The following is a 21671-nucleotide window of genomic DNA, read 5'->3' as shown; positions in this document are numbered from 1 at the left end:
TACAGAGTTGTCGCACATTTATTTATTTATTTATTTATTTATTTATTTATTTATTTATTTGGGGTTTTCTTTTGGTGGTACTGGGGTTCCTGGAAGCCCTTCTACCTCTGGGCTACACTCCCAGACCTATTTTATTTTTGGAAACAGGGTCTCTTAAGCCAGCGTGCGGCTGGCTTCGAAACTACGCGATCCTCCTGTCTCAGCCTCCCAAGCGCGGGGATTACAAGCGTGCGCCACCACGCCCGGCCTGTACTTTTATTTAAAACAAAATAGAAAGGCAATTTTTCTAAGGCAATTAAATATGGTTCCATAAAAGATGTATCCCAGTATCAAAAAATATATCATTTTATTTAAGTGAAAGCAAGAAGGAAAATATGCCTTAAAATATCTTCTCATTATCGGTTTTGAATTAAAAAAATTTTTTTATTCTCCTGCACTTTTTAAAATTATACCATATTTGAATTTTTTTGTTGTTGTTGTTGTTACTGGGGTTCCTGGAAACCCTTCTACCTCTGGGCTACACTCCCAGACCCACTTTATATTTTTAATTGGAAAGAGGGTCTCTTAAGCCAACGCGACTGGCTTCAAACCAGCACGATCCTCCTGTCTCCGCCTCCCAAGCGTGAGGCCCGGCTTGAAGTTTTTTTTTTTTTTTTAAACATTCTAAGGTCAGTTCCCAGTGCATGCTTAAAACCACAGTGTACCAAATCCTATATGCACTACAGTTTTTCCTACACATTCATACCTATATTAGATTAATTTATACACCAGGCACAGAAAGGGATTAACAATAACTAGAAAGAAAAATGAAACAACTGTAACAACACATGTAATAAAAGTTATATGAATGAGGCCTTTCTCTCAAAAATACTTCATTGTCCTTTACTCATCCTCTTGTGATAATGGAGTTGATATAATATCTATGTGATGAGATTTCATCATGCTACTGAGTGGCATACAATAAATCAGAATTTATCAATTATTTATTTCTGGAACTTTCCAGTTAATATTTTCAGACTATGGCTGACCAATACATCAGAAAGCAAAACTTGAGCTGAGGAAGGGTGCTGCAGCAGCGGTTAGTCGTTAGTTAGTTTTATGTCCACCTTGCAATCAGACATGATGTTTCAATCAAGCTTACGTTCATGGCAGCATTGATCTTGGCGATAGAGTCATCATCGGTGGGGAACTGGTATATCTGGACACCATTGCTAACCAATTCACACATGAGCTTGATCTTAAACTTCTGTAATTCAGTTTTAGAAATTGTATCTGCTTTGGCAATCACTGGTATAATGTTCACCTATTAGGAAGAAAGAAAAGCAAATATTATAACTGAAGATTTGTTTTTTTTTTAATCCTACAGTCATTTTTGTCATACAAAACCATTCAGTCTTCTTTCCTTACCAAAGACCAGGGGTTGGCAGCTTGTGGTTGCTTTAGACTTACTGAAGCACATGCCTGTAATGTAATCCCAGCTACTCAGGAGGTTGAGGCAGGATGATAGCAAGTTTGAGGCCAGCCTAAGCAACTTAGCAAGACCTTGCCTCAAAATAAAAAATTCAAAGGGCTGGGGGTGTAGCTCAATGGTAGAGTGTCCCTGGTCTCGATTCCCAGAATGACCAAAAAAAAAAAAAAAAAAAAGGGAAAAGATTGACCAGAAAACCCCCACGCCCATTTATTTAGGTTATTATCTGTGGTTGCTTTCCATTACAGCAGTGGTGGCAACTACTGGCCCTTTAAAAAAAAAAAAAAAAAAAAAAGCATGCAAAAGGCCTTATATGCATGCACTTCTCCATCCAGTTTTTCCTGCCTATTTTATTCTAGTGTATTTAGGTGGCAGGCCTCAGCTAACACGGAAGCAACCTTCTTGCACAAAATAACCAAAGCAGGTGCTTGTTTTTACTAGGTAGTTTATAAAAAATTAGGGATATCTTAATTAAGGATATAAAGATATCCTTAAGATTCAAAGATATCCTTAATCATCAAAGCTTAAGATTACATATAGTATAGTATATATTTATACCCTCTACTAAAAAAAAAACCTACTATGGCAGATATTTCTGACTACTAAGAAGGGTGAACCAACATAGTTACCTGCCTAGCACATGCATGTCACAGGGTCTTATATACATTGCCTCATTTAATCCTCACAAGGTAATGATAACAGCTTTCTTATGGAAAAATATCTATCTGCTAAGGCCTCTATTTATATGAACTAATTTAGCTAATTTCCACACCTGTACCTTAATGTAGGTCTTCTCCCTAGTTGTGCATCAGGGGTAAGGAAACTAACTCTCAGAGGGCCAAAGGCACTTGCCCTAAGTCAAATAGCTAATAAGTGACAGACCCAGTATTTAAAGCAGCACACACTGGCACCAGATGCCACGACCTCTGAACACACTACATCAGGCTGCTTCTCTCCAGCTAATTCCAAGCTGCACACTCTTGTCTTTATGCTCCTTCAGCAAACTGGATTTCCATATAATCAGACTTGACTGTCAAGATAACTGGTAAATGATTAGACTATCTCATCGTGTCTGATCAGATGAACAGACTAGCATATCAGCTTCATCCAGTTTTTGCTAGAGCCCAGGGACCATGCCCAAAATAAACCAATCTCTGAGCCCAGGCTTCACCAGCAGGCCTCGCTTTCCATACCAATTTTGACAGAGAAAGCCCCCAGAATGGCCTCGCATTTAAAATCCTACCTTGTAAAATCAGCATTTTACAAGGATTGGGAAAGCTGCACTGCTCATATCATTAGAGGTTACAGGAAAGCTCAAGTTTCCTTTTAGTAGAAGATAATAAGCAGTCTTTAACCATTTTTTAAATAAATATAAAAGTCTGAAGTAAGTTGTTTATAGGTTTTGTTTACAGTTCCCCAAATTTATATATGGCTCCTTGGCTGAAAAATTCTAAAATAAGTTTTTTTTAGTATGGCCCAAATTAGAATATACTTCACTATAATATATGATGAAGCCCAGAGTGATGGCACATACTTGTAATCCCAGTACTTGGAAGGCTGAGAAAGGAGGGTTGCAGGTTCACAGCCACCAGTCTCAACAACAAAGCAAGCCCTTAGCAACTTAGCAAGTAAAAATACAATACTCCTTTCCAAGTAAAAAAAAATAAAACAGGGATGGGGGTGTATCTCAGAGGTAAAATATTTGTGGGTTCAATACTAAGAACCAAAATAGGAACTGAAATTTTATTTTAATATCTGTCTTTGCATCCTATCTTCTAAACTGAATTCTCTAGAAAAGAAGCTAAATACAGCATATCAGCGCACACACTTGTAATCCCAGTACTTGGGAGGAAGAGACAGGAAGATCGTAGGTTCCAGGCCAGCCTCAGCTATTTAGTGAGGCCTTCTGCAACTTAGTGAGACCCTGTTTCAAAATAAAGAATACAAAATAGGACTAGAGTGTAGCTCAGAAGAAGAATGCCCCTGGGGTTCCATCCCCAGCACCACAAAAAAGAAAAAAAGAAAAAAAGCTATGACAAAATTTATCAGTTGTTTTGAAGACACAAAGAATAAAGGCTGTAATCATACACCTATCTATCCTACGGAGTCTGCAAGCTGATGCCTCCCGCCTACCTTGCTGTCCAGGTTCTTCATGGTTAAGAGGTCGAGTGTCTTCAGTGAGTGGCCTGTGGGAGCCATGAAGTAGAGGCAGGCGTGGATGCGGGAATCGTGGTAGCTGAAGAGCGAGCGCTGGATCTTCAGCTCTTCCTGGAGATAGGCCTCAAACTGAGCATCGATGTAGTCAACTATTGGCTGGTAGCTGAAAAAAGTTACTTAAACACTTACTACGACACATCCATGCTGCCTTACTAAGGTACTTAACACAAATCTCAAGTTTGAGGCCTGTATTTTCAGCAACTAATAAATAATACAGGGATGCAAAATATGAAGACGTTAAGAGAAAAAAAAAACATGAACACAAAAAGAGACAAACATTTCACTGAAGTTTCAGAAGGAAAAGAGGTAGAAAAGGGGACATAGGCACTATTTTAAGAGTTAAATGTTTGCGATTTTAACAAAAGGACTGATAGCTACTATTCAATCTCAGGAATTTACACATATCAAGAGCAGGATATACCAGGAGTGCTGGTGCACACCTATAACCCCAGTACTTGGGAGGCTGAGACAGGAGGATCACAGGTTCAAGGCCGGCCTCAGCAAGGGGACTACGTTATGATCCCACAATGGTACCCAGGATTGTACGGTCAACTTACAATAGGAAACCAGCTGCTATTACTCATCTTCCCAAGAATTAAAGGGGGAAAAAGAGAGAAACTCACTGAGGACAGAGCTCAGTGAGAGGTCATGTGGTTATTAGTATATACAAGGCCCTGGACTCAAGAAGGAAGGAAAGAAAGAGGAGAGGAAGGAAGAAGGAAAGGAGGGAAGAAGGTAGAGGGAGGAGAAAGGAAGAGAAAGAAAAAAGAAATCACTATTTTTCCATGGAATGCAAAAGAAAAAAATCATAAAAGTATGTACTAGTCATATATTTTTAAAGTTTTTACTAGTAAAATGAAGAAAATTCCTTATTTTGTCCAAAACAAAACTCAAAGCAAAAAAAAAAAAAAAAAAAAAAGCAAACATAATGCATATAAAAAAATAAGGTTTTACCTCAGGGATGAGGACAGGTTAAGAATGGTTTCAGTCACACTGACTATTGAACAAAATATGCAAATTCTCCCCACTGAAGTCCAGCAAATAAAATAAAATAAAATAAAATAAAGGAAAAATAATTAAGGCTGTTTCCAGCCATGGTAAGAAAACTGGGACTGGACTTCCCTTCCCAACTTAAACCTAGAAACCAGGAAACAAGATATGGAAAAAGGATTTGGGACACCGGACAGCAGGTCGTATGAAAGTGCGATTACCGAGAAAGCAAACAAATAAGGGAAGCCCCAAGATTTCCTCCGCTTCTAGCAAGTTTCCTGGGCAGAGCACGAGGAGAGACGGTCTGCACAATGTCTGAAGCTTCACGAGTTAAGGAGATTAAGACGGGAACTGAGAGGCCAAGATGACAGGAATCCTCAGACCAGAACGCGGGCGAGGAGGAGGGAGCTGTGCAGACAAAGCTCTGCGGCTCTGGACAGCGTCGTCTGCGGCCAAGCACCGATGCTCTGACACGGAAGCAAAACACCACGGCCATGGACACTCGCTACATTAGCGATGTGGTGGTGGTATGTAAATTATGTGTCTACACATTTTAGTTTAAAAGAAATATAAAAGAACTAAAAAAAAGAAGTTCTTGAAAACACCTAGTGTGCAGTAATGGCTCCTCTGGAGAGAGAAGATGAGGCCTGAGTGGATGGTTCACGCGGGCCGACTGACCTGTACTAGTGGCACTGTCACTAACACGTATCTGTATTTGGTAATTGATGGCAAACAATCTAATAAATTAATGGAGAAAAGCAAGTTAAAACTCACCCTGAGCCGGGCGTGGTGGTGGCACACGCTTGTAATCCCCGCGCTTGGGAGGCGGAGACAGGAGGATCGCGCAGGTTCGAAGCCAGCCGCACTGGCCTAAGAGACCCTGTTTCAAAAATATAAAATAGGTCTGGGAGTGTAGCCTGGAGGTAGAAGGGCTTCCAGGAGCCCCAGTACCACCAAAAAAAAAGCCTCACCCTGAGGATGATTTACATAGAATGTTACATCTACAATGTGACTTATCCCATAATACAATAAACTTTATTCAGCAGATCAAGTAAGTTGATATACACCTCATACATACTGAGTAACATCTAAAGCAAGGTTTCACAGGCCTCTGCCCCTTCCCTAATCGATTCTTTTCAAGTCTACATAAATCATGTTTTCATATACAAGGTAGAAAAGGCTATCGTCTAATTTATTTCACATATTTCCCCTAAAAATTACTTATAATGCAAATGTATGCATTTCAAAAAGGAAAAGGAAAAGTTATTGCTTTATCTCAATCTATCCCTCCTTTCTTTCACCGTTTAAATTTGATAGACTCTATACTAATCTTCATAATACTACACGAAAAATATAAATAAGAAATAATGAGCTGAGATATAATGTAAGCTAAAACTTCACGATCAAAACTTTTCTACAATGCTTAATAATGTAACTGGTTATTTTGGTGAGAACATTGGGAAAAAAAATCCTGCACAATGTATTTGACCGTTGTATATATTTGCCACTGTTATGTTTTATGGAGTTTTTTCTCAACAAGATTAATCCTGTCTGAAAATTAATAGCAATCACTGAATACAAACTATCAGTAAATAAAGCTATTTTTGCTGCAATACACATTTGAATAATGTGATTCAAATTATTCTAAAGAAATCAGACAAGTGGATAGAAAGATGTTCATTTGTTATAAAAAAGACATGGCCTGTTAAAGAAAAAAGTTACACCTAAGACAAAAAGTACGCATTAACACGGAGAAAAATCAAATCACATCTTAAGGAGCAGGAAAGCATATGTTTTGATCAAAAAATTAGAAAGCTTGTTTTATTACAAGAAGAAAACACATACCTCTCTTCTTTGTTTATTTGGTCGCCAAATCCGACTGTATTCACAACTGTCAATTTCAACCGAACATTGCTTTCTTGAAGCTCATATGTCTGAGCTTTAAGTCTAACATTGGGACAAAAATGTGAGGATTCGTGTTCTTCAAAGTTAGTATTAAACAACGTGTTAATCAGTGTTGATTTTCCAATTCCAGTCTCCCCTGAAAGAAACAAAGGTACTTCTTTCAGGGCTGTACAGGAAGGCTGAGAAGAAACATAACTGCGACTCCTAGAGTGGTTTCGAGGATCCCCGACCATGGCAAAGGTCAGGGTGTCCATGAAAGTCGTACATGCTGAGACTAGGCCCAAGTCACTCCGAGCAATGAGCAGGTACACGAAGTTACTCAGAACGCTGAGGAGAGCACGGAGATGTTCACAGAACAAACGCAAGGTCTAAAGCTAAGAAAACAAAAGGAATGGAATCTAAACAGAAAAGTGTCAAGATCAGGACCTCAACTGCTAAAGGAGCCTCATATTGCTGATACAAAGAGTGAAGTGCACCGCAGGGGTGCGCAGAACCCGGCGGAGGGTCGTGGCACTCACCCACACACAGAATGTTAAAACAGAAGCCTTGCTGAATGGATCTGTTGACTAGCTGATCAGGCAAACTCTCAAAACCAACATGGCCACACATAGTCAGGGAACGAATATTTTCTCTTTTCTGAAGGAAAACAAAAAGAACAGTAAATATCAAAATAACTTTGACTGAAACATGATACAAGCACACTTGAAAGGATAAATATAATTTATCAAAGGGACTATAAAGATCTTACAATCATGATTTCTTACCTAAGATATAACTGGTTAAGTAAATGTAAGAAAAGAAGCAGTGTCTAGACCCTCAAAACACAATTTATTATTCTCTTAATACAAGAGGCAAGCACAATTTTTCAATATTTAAAACATCTTTCTAGCCGGGTGTGGTGGTGCACGCTTGTAATCCCAGCATTTGGGAGGCTGAAACAGGAGGATCATGGTTCGCAGACAACCTCAGCTAATACTTAGTGAGGCCCTTTATAACTCAATGAGACCCTGTTTCAAAATAAAAGAAAAAAACTAGAGCTGGGGGTGTTGCTCAGAGGTAGAATGCCCCGGGGTTCCATCCCAGGATGTACCACCAAAAAAAAAAAACAAACAAACAAACTCTGATTTCTAAAAAAAAGGAAAATATCCAAGTAAATTATGGAAAACAGCCAAGTTAAAAATGGAGAATTTAGCCGGGCGTGATGGCGCACACTTGTAATCCCTGCACTTGGGAGGCGGAGACAGGAGGATCACACAGGTTCGAAGCCAGCCGCGCTGGCTTAAGAGACCCTGTTTCCAAATATAAAAAAGTATAAAATAGGTCTGGGAGTGTGGCCTAGAAGTAGAAGGGCTTCCAGGAACCCCAATATCACCAAAAAAGAAAGGGAGAATTTAAAGTAATTAAACATACTTATCTTTTTTTTGGGGGGGGTGGTACTGGGGGTGAAACCCAGAGGCTTTCTACCTCCGGGCTATACTCCCAGACCTTTTTTATATTTTATTTGGAAACAGGGTCTCACTAAGTTGCTGAAAGCCTCACTAAGTAGCTGAGGCTAGCTTCGAACCCGTGTGATCCTCCTGTCTCAGCCTCCCAAGCGCGGGGATTACAAGCGTGTGCCACCACGCCCAGCCATACTTATCATTTTTATTTTATTTTTTTTTATTTATTTTTTTTTATTTGTGCACTGTATTCATACATCATACTAGGATACATACTTTTGTAGACATACATGCACACTTTTCCCAGTCAGCCCCCACCCAATTCCCACCCCATTCTCTCCCTATCCCTCCCTCCCATGCTTGGCTTAGTAGTTGACATCTAGTATTATGGCAATTTATCTAAAATTAAATATGATAATCTCACATAAGTTTCATTTGTCTGATACCAAGCTTTTGATGACTTAAAGATAACATTTCAATATTTCTTTTTGCTTTCTTTCTTACCAGAGAATAGTTTTTTCTATTTTTTAGGTGAAACTATCATATATTTATATATTTATTTTTCAGAAAAAAATCTATCCTAATATGGAATATGGACTCTAGGTACCCAAACGATCTTGAAAAAGAACAAAGCTAGAAGATATATATTTTCTGATTTCAAACCATATAAAGCTACAATAATTGAAACAGTGTAGTACTATTCTAAAGGCAGATATATAAACCATTGGAGTTAAATAAAAGCCTAGAGCTAAATTCTTCCCTATACTGTCAATTATTTTTGACAAGGTTTCCACGAACATTTGGTGGTGGAAATAATAATCTTTTAACTAAATATTGTTGAAAAATAATAATTACATGGAAAAGAATAAAATTGGACCCTTATCTAATCCCATATACAAATATTGACTCAAAATAGATAATAGACCTAAATATAAATCTTAAGACTATAAACTTTTAGGAGAAAATCTGGGTCATTAAACCTCACAACATTGAAATTGGCAGTGATTTCTTGGTTATGATTTCAATGGCACAGGCAACAGAGGAGTATACAAACTCCCTAAAAAATAAAAAAAAAATATTGTATATCCAAAGACAATGTAAACAGAGTTAACAGTTACTAATAGAATGGGATAAAATATTTCCAAATGCTATATCTGAAGGTATATTAATATTCCAAATAGAAATCCTAAAAATTAACAACAATAAAGGCAAACAATACCATTTAGAGATAGGTAAAAGACTAACATAAATAATGAATCTCCACAGATAACCAATCTTAGTTGTCTGTTGGATGGAAAATCTTGTTTCTCTAGTTCTGGAGTGTGTTACCTATTTCTTCTTTGTAGTTAATCTCTTTGAGTATTTTCTCTAGTGCTGGTTTTGAAGACATAAATTCCTTCAGTTTCTGTTTGTCATGGAAGCTTCTTATTTCTCCATCTAATTTGATAGAAAGTTTTGCTGGGTAGGAAATTTTTGGCTGGAAGTTGTTTTCTTTCAGAATTGGGAATATGTTACTCCAAGCCCTTCTGGCTCTCATAACTTGGTTTGGGAAGTCTGGAGTGATTCTAATTGGTTTGCCTCTGAATGTCACTTGGCCCTTTGCTTTTGTTGCCTTTAAGAGTCTCTGCTTGGCTTCCACATTGGTCATTTTGACAATGATGTGGCGTGGGGATCCTCTTCTCCGATCCTGTCTAAAGGGAGTTCTATAAGTTTCCTGGACCTTTGTATCAACCTCTTGCTCTATGTTTGGAAAATTTTCTGCTATTACTTCCTTGAAGAGACTGTTGATCCCTTTGGTTTCACTTTCTTTTCCCTCCTCTATTCCAATTATTCTTAGGTTAGCTCTCTTAAAATGGGCCCATATTTCTTCAATATCAGATTCCTGCTGTCGGATATTTTTTCCTAGATTAGAAACTATGCGTTCATTTTTGGAATGATCAGCTTCTAAGAGCGAGATTCTGTTCTCCATGTGGTCTAATCGGTTGTTTGTGCTTTGAATTGAGGCCTTTACTTCATTAATTGCATCCTTTATCTCTTTTTGGCTCTCTCTGAGTTCTTTTCGAAGCGCCTCTATTATTTCTACAGTTATTTTCCTGATTTGATCTTCTAGAAATCTCTGATTTTCTGTTTTATCGGGTTCTGATGTTGTGGGGTTGTGGGCATTCATTGCTCCAGTATTATTCCTCTTTCCCATGATTTCGGATGTTTGTGCCTTCTCTGGGTTCTTCCCTTGGGTCACTATGACTTCCCTTAAGGTGTTCTGGATCTCGAGTCAGTAGTATCTCAGACCCCACTACTCCTTTACTGGGTTGTATCACAGAGTCTCCGACCCAGAGAGTCGATAGAGGCTGCTTTAGACTGTGGGGGTGCCAGGTTGCACGTTCTCCTATGGTGTGATATCTCTGCCACCGCCCCTCCCCCACTGGGTCAAGTCCCAGGGAGTACAGTACTGGGATTTCTCCTCTGTGGCCCGCAATTTGACTCACTGTTCTTGAGTACGCAGATGTAGCTGTACTGGCCTCGCTGAATTCGCTGCTGCTGCCACCGGTGGCAATATGGCGCCGCTGCTACGCCCTCGGCTGTGGGGCTGGTGTTTTTCTTCTTGGTTTTGATTTCCACTCTGAATCCCTGCAGCGTGTGCTGAGCTCGGCCACTGGGAGCTTTAGATGCTCTCTGCGCGGAGAAATCCCGCCTGGCTGTTCCTCAGTGGCTCACCTCGGCTTGCTGTAGCCGTCCCGTGAATTCGCCAGTGCCGCTGGCAGTATGGCGCTGCTGCCGCGTCTGCCGCGTCCTCGGGTGCGAGGCCGGTGTATCTCCTCTGTGGCTCTGTTCTCAGTCCGCTTTCTCTCTGGAGCCTGGTGATTTTTTGTTTCACTGGTGATGGTGTTTTCTGGCTATGAAAGGCGCTGATTTTGTGGTAATGGAGATTTGTTGTTAGCGGGGCTCTTAAGCCCCGCTTTTCTCTGTCGACATCTTCCCGGAAGTCTCATTTTTAATAACTTGGAAAATCCTACATTAAAATGTCAAGTGAAGCTGGCGTGGTGGCGCACGCTTGTAATCCCATCATTTGGGAGGCTGAGAATGGAGGATCGGGGTTCGCTAACAGCCTCAGCTACTTAGGCCCTCCGCAACTTAGTGAGACCCTATTTCAAAATAAAGAATAAAAAGAGGGCAGGAGGTATAGCTCGGAGGTCAAATGCCTCTGGGTTCCCTCCCCAGACCCACAAAATAAAATAAAATAAAATAAAATAAAATAAAATAAAATAAAACAAAACAAAACAAAATAAAATAAAATGTCAAGTGAGAAAAAGCACCCAAATTATATAGTTCCAGCCAGGCATGGTGGTGCACGCTTGTAATCCCAGTACTTGGGAGGCTGAGACAAGTGGATCGCAGGTACACAGCCAGCCTCGGCTACTTAGTGAGGCCCTCTGCAACTTAGTGAGACCCTGTTTCAAATTTAAAAAATTTAAAAAATAGGGCTGGAGTTGTAGCTCAGAGGTCGAATACTCCTGGGTTCAATCCCCATTACCGTGAAAAAAGAAAAGAAATTATATAGTTCCAGCTCCCATAATGGCAGGGTGATTTATGTCAAACTGACCTCCCTGCGGCTGACAATGCTAAACAACTCTTTCAAGTCCCTGTACTGCAACCAAAGGCACACAGAGCCTGGGAGGAATTAAACTCTTGAAGGAGCAGAACCTCTTATGTGAGATGCACATTCACCCTGATTCTCCTTAGAGCACCCCTGCTCACACTGCACAAAGATGGAGCTCAGGAAGCAAGGTGACAGCCTTACTGGGTTAAGAAATCGTTTGGAGACTGGGGCAGGCAGATCAGCTGGAAACTGAGGAAAAGAATTTCAGAAGGGAAGGAGCCCCAAATCTGCAAACACACTGCCCTCAAGTCCATGGCTGACCACCAAACTGCACACCCACAGAGGGTGCATAAAAGTCCAAGCAGGAGCACTGGGAGGATCTGAGCATTTTTCAAGGGTGTCATACTGGGAGGATGGACAGAATTCCAATTATTAGTTGATAAGTTAAAGGGGCTCAAGAAATACCTAGGCGTTCTCCTGAAATCCTAAGTGGACCATATTTTAGGATTAAGGACCACATCCCAGGCCAGGGTGGTGGCACAGCTTTGTAATCTCAGCATTTGGGAAGCTGAGACAGGAGGATTGTGGTTCATGGGCAGTCTCAGCTACTACTTAGTAAGGACTTTTGCAACTCAATGAAACCCTGTTTCAAAATAAAGAATAAAAAATAGGGCTGGGGGTGTAGCTTGGAAGTAGAATGCCCCTGGGTTCCATCCCCAGTACCACACACACACACACAAAAGATCACATCCCAGGAATCAAAAACGCTCCATAGTACTGAGGATACAACTGAACAGACCTGCCCTAACAAAACCTATAGCCAAAGCTCAACTTGATCAGTGTGATCAGACAGCGATGTATCTGCCTGTCAGAACAAAGCTCAACATTCTTTGGAAAAAGAAGATGGAATACAGTAGATATCACTATTTTTACTGCATTATGAATATCTACTATACAATTAAAAATTACTGCAAAAAGCAGAAAAATGCAATCCAGACTCAAGAAAAAAAAAACGCAGTGAACTGAATGTGATCCATAAGAAACCAGATGTTAAGCTGCTCGCTAAGAAATTTAAATAACTGATAAATGTGCTAAAGAATCTACAGGGGAAAAAAACATAAAGGTGAAATGGTAGGGAATTAGAGATGAAGCTCACAATAACAACAAAAAGCAAGCAGCAGGATTTCTAGAATGAAAAAAATACAAAACCTGAAAATTTTAAAAATTACTCAATAGTATTAGTTAAGCAATGAGAGAAAAATTTGTTCAAATCATTATCCAAGCTAAATATTTGATTTAACCAAGCTAAAAATCTCTTAGAGAAAAGATAAAACTCTGATAGAGCCTCAAAAATCTATAGGACAGTAAAAATGGTCTGGTATCCAAGAATTTACATACTTAAAATACTTAGAAGAGATGGAAAAAATTGGATCAAGGGAGGAAACAGGGTGAAAGGAGAGGGGTAGAAGAGGAAGGAAAGAAATATCTAAATAATAGGAACAGAAATTTTTTCAATTTTCTAAACATGAACTAAAAAATATAGCTGGGTGAGCCAGGCGTGGTGACACATGCTTGTAATCCCAGCATTTGGGAGGTTGAGACCGGAGGATCGCAGTTCGAGGACAGCCACAGCTACTTAGTGAGGCCCTCTGCAACTCAGTGAGACCCGGTTTCAAAATAAAGAATAAAAAAATAGGGCAGGGTTTGTAGCTCGGAGGTCGAATGCTACTGGGTTCCAGCCCCAGACATGGAAAAAAAAAAAAAAATGCAGCTGGGTGTAGTAGCACATGTTTGTAATGTAATCCCAGTTCTCAGGAAGCTGAGATAAGAGGACCACAGGTTCACAGCAAGTCTCGGCAACTTAGATCCTATTTCAAAAAATTAAGTGAAAGGTCGGGCATGGTGGCACACGCTTATAATCCCAGTATTTGGGAGGCCGAGACAGGAGGACTGCAGTTCGCAGCCAGCCTCAGCTACTTAGTGAAGCCCTCTGCAACCCAGTGAGACGCTGTTTCAAAATATAAAATAAAAAACAGGGCTGTGGGTGTAGCTCAAAGGTAGAATGCCCCTGGATTCCATCCCCAGTACTGAAAAAAACAAGGGGTGGGGACTCAGAGGTAGAAAGGTAGAATGCCCCTGGATTTTATCCTGAGTACCACAAAAAAGAAATAAAAGAAAAACTTTAGGAGCAACCAGGTATGAGGAAGACACACAGACACACACAAGTAAACAAATATAAAATGACTAGTGAAGCAATGCAAGCCAGAAGACAAAAACAAGGACATTCATAAAATGCCCAAAGGGGGTAAAGAGCAACCTTTAAAATCCTAGAGCCAATGAAAACAGCCTTCAGACAAATAAAATTGTCAGCTGATCTGTGGGAAATGTTGAAAAAAACTTTTCAAGAAAAAGAAAATGACAACTGATAGAGCCTAGATGTCCAGGACTGTGAGCATGCAAGTGGAAGGGTTTTGTTTTAGCTGGGCACAGTTGTGCACACCTGGAACCCCAGTACTTGGGAGGCTGAGACAGGAGGTTCTCAGCAAGCTGGCGAGACCAATTTTAAAAAGGTTTGGTGAATATACCTTGGAGGTAGAATGTTTCTGAGTACAACCCCAGGTACTTGGGGAAAAAAAAGAGTTTTGTCTTAATTTCTTGAAGATATAGCATTAACGAAAACAAGATACCATTAAATAAACATGGAAGTAAAAGATAGGAGCACAAAAGATGAGAGGAGGAATCGATTTACACTGTTTTAAAGTTTCTATATTATACGTAAAGTAGTATATTATTTGAAAGCAAAGTGTGATAAGTTAAAGCCTAGATCAGCTAGGTACCACACAGGCCTGTAATCCCAGTACTGAGAAACCCGAGGAAAGAAAAAAAAGTTTGAGTCCAGCATGTAGTACTTAGCGAGATCCTATTTTTTTTTTTTTTTTGGGGTGGTACTGGGGTTCCTGGAAGCCCTTCTACCTCCGGGCTACACTCCCAGGCCTATTTTATGTATTTTTTCATTTATTTGGAAACAGGGTCTCTTAAGCCAGAGAGGCTGACTACAAACCTGCGCGATCCTCCTGTCTCTGCCTCCCAAGCGCGAGGATTACAAGCGTGCAGGTTACAAGCGTGCACCACCACGCCTGGCGCGAGATCCTATTTTAAGAATAAAATAAACAGCCAGGCGTGGTGGCGCACGCTTGTAATCCCTGGGCTTGGGAGGCAGAGACAGGAGGATCGCACAGGTTCAAAGCCAGCCTCAGCTACTTAGTGAGACAACTGTTTCTAAATAAAATATATAAAATAGGTTTGGCAGTATAGCCTGGAGGTAGAAAAGCCCTTGGGTTCTACCCCCAGTACCACCAAAATGAAATTAAATTAGATAAATAAAACAGAGCTGGGCACGGGTGTAGCTCAGTGATAGAATGTCTTTTGGTTCAGTCTCTAGTATCACAAAAATAAAGAATTAAATAATAAATAAATGAATAAGAAAGAAGTATAGCTAGTAAACAGGAGAGATAAACGAGATAATAAAAATACTCACTAATCCAAAAGAGGGCAAGCAAGAAGAAGATGAAAGAAAAATGGGGTATATGGAAAATTACCAGAGAAATAAGAATTAAAACTGTAAGATACCAGTCAACACCCAATAAAATGGCTAAAATTAAAGGGTTAGCCAGGCATGGTGGTGCACACCTTAACCTCAATACTTGGGAGGCGGATACGGGAGGATCTCAGGTTCGCGGCCAGCCTTGGCAATTCAGCAAGACTCTTATAGAAAAGATCTGGGGAAGGAGAGATGGCTCAGGGGTAGAAATCCTCTAGGTTCAATCTCTAGTACCAAAGGGGGAAAAAAAAAGACAATGAAGAACAAGCAGGGCGCTGATAAATGTGCTGGCGCACATGCAAAATGGTACCCCAACTTTGGAAAACTGTCAGGCAGGTCATTAGGAAACTAAACATATGCTGCTATACAGTGAAAAAACCCTACTTGGAGGCCCCCGGGTGAGTTAAACGTTACACCCACACAAGGAATTATACACAAAGGTTCCCAGCAGTTTAGTTCTAATTGTCAAAAACTAGAAACAACTCAAATGTCTGGTCAGTAGTGAAGAAACAAACCGTGTATATCTGCACAACGGAATCCTAAGCGACTGATGCACGCCATGACATGGGTGGATCTCAGAAGCTCACACATATGCGAGTGTGGAGGGGAGGTGTCACAGGAGTGCCATTCCTGCATTCCAGCAGCGCGGAGACCGCTGGCTGTGTGACAGTGAACTACTTCTCACTGTATATAGTGGGCAAAATTATGATAGAGCCCCAAGGAAAAACCGATGTCCTGGCGCACATACAATTGTTCTTGGTTATTTAATTAGAAACTAATCTAGATGCAGCTGAGAAGAGATCCTGCACGTGTGATTAGTGTCAATTCAGGTAACTCTAGAGAGAAGACCAGCACGCGGGGCCCTGCCTAATGATGCTTTAAGCCCCTCGCAGGGCCTGGGCATTCCCTGGCCCAAACGATCTGAAACCTCGAGACTGGAGGGCCATGCGGCAAGGAGCAGAAAATGGTCTCAAAGATCCGAATTCTGCCAGGTACCTGAAGGAGCTTGGAAGGGCCCCTCCACACGAGAAGCCAGCTCGACACCCGAGTGGGAGCCCCGAGCTTGAAGCTAATACACAGCTACACTCAAGATACGCTGCTACGAAGCAATGGGAAAATAATTACTAGATTTTTTGTGTGGTGTGAATCACTCAGCCATGTAAGCATGTTACTGTTAGGATTTTTTTTAAAGAGAGTGAAAAATCACTATGCTTTCCATGAACGTGTTCAAGATCAGAACATTTGCTAGAGTATTTACCCGACGAGCAAATGCTCATTACCTACCAGTTGAACTAAATGGCCTCTAGGATCACCCCTTCTAGTATAATTAGGATCACCCCTTCTAGTATAATACTACACTATTTTTTTTGGGGGGGAGGGGTACTAGGGATTGAACCCAGGAATATTCTGCCTCTGAACTCCCCCCAGCCCTTTTATTTGAAACAGGTCTTGCTAAGTTGCTAAGGCTGGCCTCCAACCTGCAATCCTCCTGTCTCAGCCTCCCAAGCACATCCTCCCAATGAGGATGTGGTCCCCAGGATTTAATGAGGGGGAGAAAATAGAGCAAGTTAGACTAAGCAAAGGCCACTGCACGGATTAGTCACCGAGACTACTAATGACGGACAGTGGTCTCAATAAAGCAATGAACGAGAATGCAGACAAAGAATAATTCATAAAATTGGTGAGGTAATAAAGATGGAACAGACTGTTATTACCAATGATAGGGGACGAAAGGCTGGCAGATTTGGTGGTCCAATTAAAACTTATCAAAACAGTAGGGACTTTGGCATTAATGGAAAAAGACGGAAAAACAAGAAGTCTAGTGATTAGAGCACAGAAATTATTTAATCCTATTACCATGTTTGTGCTTGGAATTTTCTGTTTTAATTAAAATTAACAACACACCTCTTTCATCAAAATAATTTACTCTCCTCTTTAAATATAACTTTTAATGTGAACTAAGGCCACCCTGCTGTGCAATCGAGGCACACTGAGCAGGACCTTGGTAGCATCAGGTCTAATCTCTCAACAGAAAGGCCTCCAGCGGCTCTATATCCTGCCCTCCACGGTCTCTGCCTCTGCCACGCTCAGCAACGTGCCCAGCAGAAGCGGTGCCAGGCTTTCACTACCCCCCCATCGCCGAACTGGGGATCAAACAGGACTACTTTTTCTACAGAAACTGTTGCCGCACCTGTAACTTTAATTTGTTTGATGCCCCAAACAACTAAGAAATCAAAAAACAAAAAATTAACAGGAAAAAATACTTGCATACTATCAAAAAACCATAGGGTCGGCCCATGGTGGACAGTCAACAATGACACAACCATCACTGGGGTTTCACTTGACCCAACAGAAAAGTTAATTCACATTCAAGGTGAGTACGAGCAGAAAACGTGACGACAAAGGTCTACAGGTTCTCCAAGTAGTTATTCTGAAATCAGAGAAGTACTCAGAGATAATATGGGATCTATTTGAAAGACAGACTCACTTGCTGTTCGTCTTTGCATGCCTGCAAGGGCACTGAGGCTGCTTTGAATGCCATGTGAGACTGGAAGAGCTGGAAAAGAAAAAAGACATTTAAAACACATACGTTACCTCATAGAGAAATCATGTATTTACATTAGACACTGTTCTAATATTGTTGCCATTACCAAGTTTTGACTTGCAAGTCCCTACTACAGGCTCAGATTGAACATGTTCGCTTTCTTGCTGCATAAGTAAATAGTACAAAATATTCCACTTATGCAGTAGAGCATTTAGCCCCAGACACAAAAATTTTAAGAAATCAGCAAACTCCCTTTTACAAGGAAGAGAGCAAAGAATACTTTTATTTTAAAACTTTATAGGATTAAAAAAGAAAAGTAAGTTATTTTACTTAACAAAATACTCTGTGGGCCAAGGTAGCACTCAAAATTATTTATTTTTTATTTAAGTTAGTTATTTCCACTGTAAATAACTTTATAAATAAATTTATAAAATTTGTTATTCCCACTGTAGCACACCAGAGGAATAGCACTGTCAGGTATACACTGCAAAGCTGGTATGTTCCCTCAACTGCCCCAGTCTGCAAACCAAGTATTATCGTCGCTGTTTGCAGCCATAGAGAATGGGGAAAAGGCACCAGAGAAGCATCTTACTTAGTCCACTGATGCACGAGATACTGAAGAAATGCAGCAACTTTTAAAAAGTAATAAATACTAAGGAGCCAGGGAGATAGCTCAGTGTAGAGCACATGTACAAGGCCCTGGTTTCGATGCTCAGCACTGCAAAATCATTTTGAAAGTAATATTAATGTGTATATAGTAAATAAAACAGGGAAACAATGCCAGTGAGAAACTGGTGCAAAATGAATTCCCTTCCCCTCTCACCCCAGGTCTCTTCCTGGGAGCCACCTGCATCTTTTCTATCTTCCAAGGAGACTGCAAACCTAAGCGCGCACACTTGTACAAGGCTCCTTTGTGCACGACGGTCCCAGCCGATCACTCTGCACTGTGGTCTTTTCACTTAGTCTCCCTTGAAGACTCTGTGAATCTACCTCATTCCCCCATGGTACAGCGTCCCATTCTGAGCACTACAGTACAGCACACATGCCCTCTTTGTTGACAGTTCCCTCATCTGTAATTACAATGAACTGTGCTGTAACAAACAGCTTTGTCCACGCGAGGGACTGAAGGAGAACCTTACTGCTGGCTTTGTGGCACGTCGCCCCATTTTACACACACTCCAATACACATCACTACTGGACTTCATAGAATATAAGCGACAATCTTTCTCTAGTAAATTCTGATGAGATTAGTTTAGCTGACCTACTGACTTAATATTACAGGAATGTGTGTTTTCAAATCCTTAGTAGCTAACTGAACACATTCCTCTAATGTGAAATGAATCAGCAGAGGCTGCCTCTATATAAAAGCACATTAACAAAAGCTCTGTGATGAACACTAGGGTAATGGTTGTGTTTTCACACACTGAAAAAAAAAACGTAATAATAAAAAGCACAGTCGGAATTTGGACTGTTTTATTTTTTGTTTTTATTTTTATTTATTTATTTTTGTGTGGTACTGGGGGTGGAACCCAGGGGCTTTTCTACCTCCGGGTTATACTCCCAGACCTATTTTATACTTTATTTGGAAACAGGCTCTCACTAAGTTGCTGAGAGCCTCACTAAGTAGCTAAGGCTGACTTTGAACCTGTGCAATCCTGCTGTCTCAGCCTCCCAAACCCGGGGATTACAAGCGTGTGCCACCACGCCCGGCTTATTTTTTGTTTTTAACTATGCATAAACTTCACCCTCCACCCTCCACTCTGAAAAGCCTCTGCACCTCCGGTCACTGGGTGGTGCATAAACAGTGGTCACAGATCTCTACTACACAGGGCAGGAAAGAAGCAAGAGCCACAGAAATGAACACTGCTGATGACTGACACTTGGAGAAAGGAAATCAGTGAAGGCAGGGGCAGCTTTCGAAGCCAACAATGATATTGCAGTGAGTCAGGAAAGGGGTAGAGTAGCAGATGAGGTGTTTAAGGAAGAGAAAAATCTCTAAGCACTAGAAGCAAGGTTTTTATGTTTAAGAAAGTAAACAATAAAGACTTTAGTGGGGAAAAAAATTCCACTGGTCTCAGGCTGCAAAGTTCTGAATAAGGTTAGGAGGGACAGCTCATGGACAAGATGTGAATGACAGGCTGAGTCAACTGGAAGGGTCCACTTAAGAGTCCATTTAATGTTACAGAAAAGACCCAGTTAGGGAGCCTGTTTAATGCAGAGAGCCCTGCATTAAATAAACTGGATTAGACAGTAGAACATTCCATGCTCGGGGTCACTTCCTGACACAAGGACCATCTGCTCACACCTGCACATGTGTCTTCATGTGCCAAATATCTGGCTTCCTGAGGCTGGACTGTGGTCACTTGTCAACCATAGAAGCTGAATGACAAACTTTTAGAAATTAAGTGTAAGCCAGAAAGTGGCTTTCCGGTTTTCATCTAATAACATGTGGTTACATTTTACGTGAAATGTGTTTAATAAGTAGTTGGGTTGGTAGGTAAAACCTGCTTAGAAAAAAAACAATAGGTTTTATACTCATTCATGCTACCATGATGTTTCTGCCTCGGAGCCAGTCAACCATGGACTAAACCTCTGAAACCAGGAGCCAAAACAAACCTTTCTCCTAGAGGTTTTGTCAGGTATTTTAGTCACAGCAATGAGAAGATGACAAACACAGCTTCTTTTAAGGAATTGGTTTTGGAAGGTTTTTAGCATAAGACTGATAAACTCTATCTCAAAAGGTCCACTATAGCTCTTAAGTTGACAGTGATGAAAAATGGCTAGCAAATTCAAGATCAGTAAAGAGGCACCGCATTAAATGAGAGAAAGAGATCACATGTCAGCATGTCAGTGAAAGAAGTAAGATACAGCCGAAATCTGGACCTACTTCAAAGGCTGAGTTGCTGAAGGTTCAACGTGGGATATGAGACAAGGATGGAGAAGAGCTCCAAAGTATACGACCTGAGAAAGGAGGAAAGCAGAGCTTCCATTCACTGGAGCTGTGAGTACCAGATGGGAAGACAACTGAGGAAGACCAGAAGTTCACTGTGGAGCCTGCTACAGTGGAGGTGATTCTTAGACACTGATGTGTAGGGAGCTGGCAGCTGGATAGTCAAGAGTGAAGAGTTATCTGGACTGGAAGTAGAAGGTTTGAAGTCACTGATATATGGGTCAAGGCAGCATTCTGTTTGGCGAAATGAAATCACCCAGGGAGTCAGGGTATACACAACAGAGAAGAAAGGAGCCGTGGTCTCCACTTAAAGGTTGGAAAATTGAGAAGCAACCACTCCAAGAGACTGAGAAGCAACAGCCAAAGAGAGTGAAAACAATAAAAAAGAAAATATGCAAATACAAAACAGATTTTTCCCCAATTGTTCAAATTATAATGTGGTTCTTTTGGCCCTGATAATGATGTTGAAACTATAAATTATAATTACTTTTATACAACAGAATCTCTTACTATATGAGAAATGAGCTATCTTCCACTAAAACAGAGAGCCCCTAGAAAGGATTTCACTGACCTATGTCATAATGGAGAAGAGTTAGAACATCAATATAAATGTATGACTTTAAAAGGCTGTTAGAAATTAATTGGTGGCAACAGATGCAAAAGGCTGGCGCACTAACTGCAGAGCCATGTGTGAGGCCTGGGGCAAGGGGATACAATGACAACATGAACCAAACAAGAGGTATTTTGTTTAATCAAATTTTGCCTCGCACCCAAAAAATAAAAATTTTAAAATGGAGATAACTGTACTCAACTCATTGAATGGGAGGGTAAAATGTGGTAACTAAAGTAAAGTACTTCAGCATCTGATATATTAAATTACTGCAACAGAAATAGTTAAAGCCATGAAGAACAAGCCCAAAGAAAAATGTATCTTGAATAGTTTAACACTTGCAAATTT

The 21671-nt window shown here is 40.6% G+C and overlaps 1 protein-coding gene across 1 annotated transcript in view; it reads right to left on the bottom strand.

Moving 5' to 3' along the window:
* The window catches only part of SEPTIN10 (septin 10), a gene marked incomplete at its 3' end in the record, with an annotated part of 36248 nt that extends 18500 nt beyond the window's left edge, over window positions 1–17748 (bottom strand). The window contains exons 1-5 of the mRNA XM_080711580.1: window positions 17707–17748; window positions 7099–7216; window positions 6521–6716; window positions 3602–3788; window positions 1142–1303 (exon numbers count right to left, since the gene is read on the bottom strand). Coding sequence (XP_080567706.1) covers window positions 1142–1303; window positions 3602–3788; window positions 6521–6716; window positions 7099–7189 — 636 coding nt within the window. The 5' untranslated portion in view covers window positions 7190–7216; window positions 17707–17748. The remainder of the gene's footprint in view (window positions 1–1141; window positions 1304–3601; window positions 3789–6520; window positions 6717–7098; window positions 7217–17706) is intronic.
* Between the last annotated feature and the right edge of the window lie 3923 nt (window positions 17749–21671).

This window comes from Muscardinus avellanarius (assembly GCF_963383645.1).
Source record: "Muscardinus avellanarius genome assembly, chromosome: 15".
NCBI classification, from domain to species: domain Eukaryota; kingdom Metazoa; phylum Chordata; class Mammalia; order Rodentia; family Gliridae; genus Muscardinus; species Muscardinus avellanarius.
The sequence above is the reverse complement of the archived record's forward strand: the minus strand, read 5'-3'. Positions and strand labels throughout refer to the sequence as shown.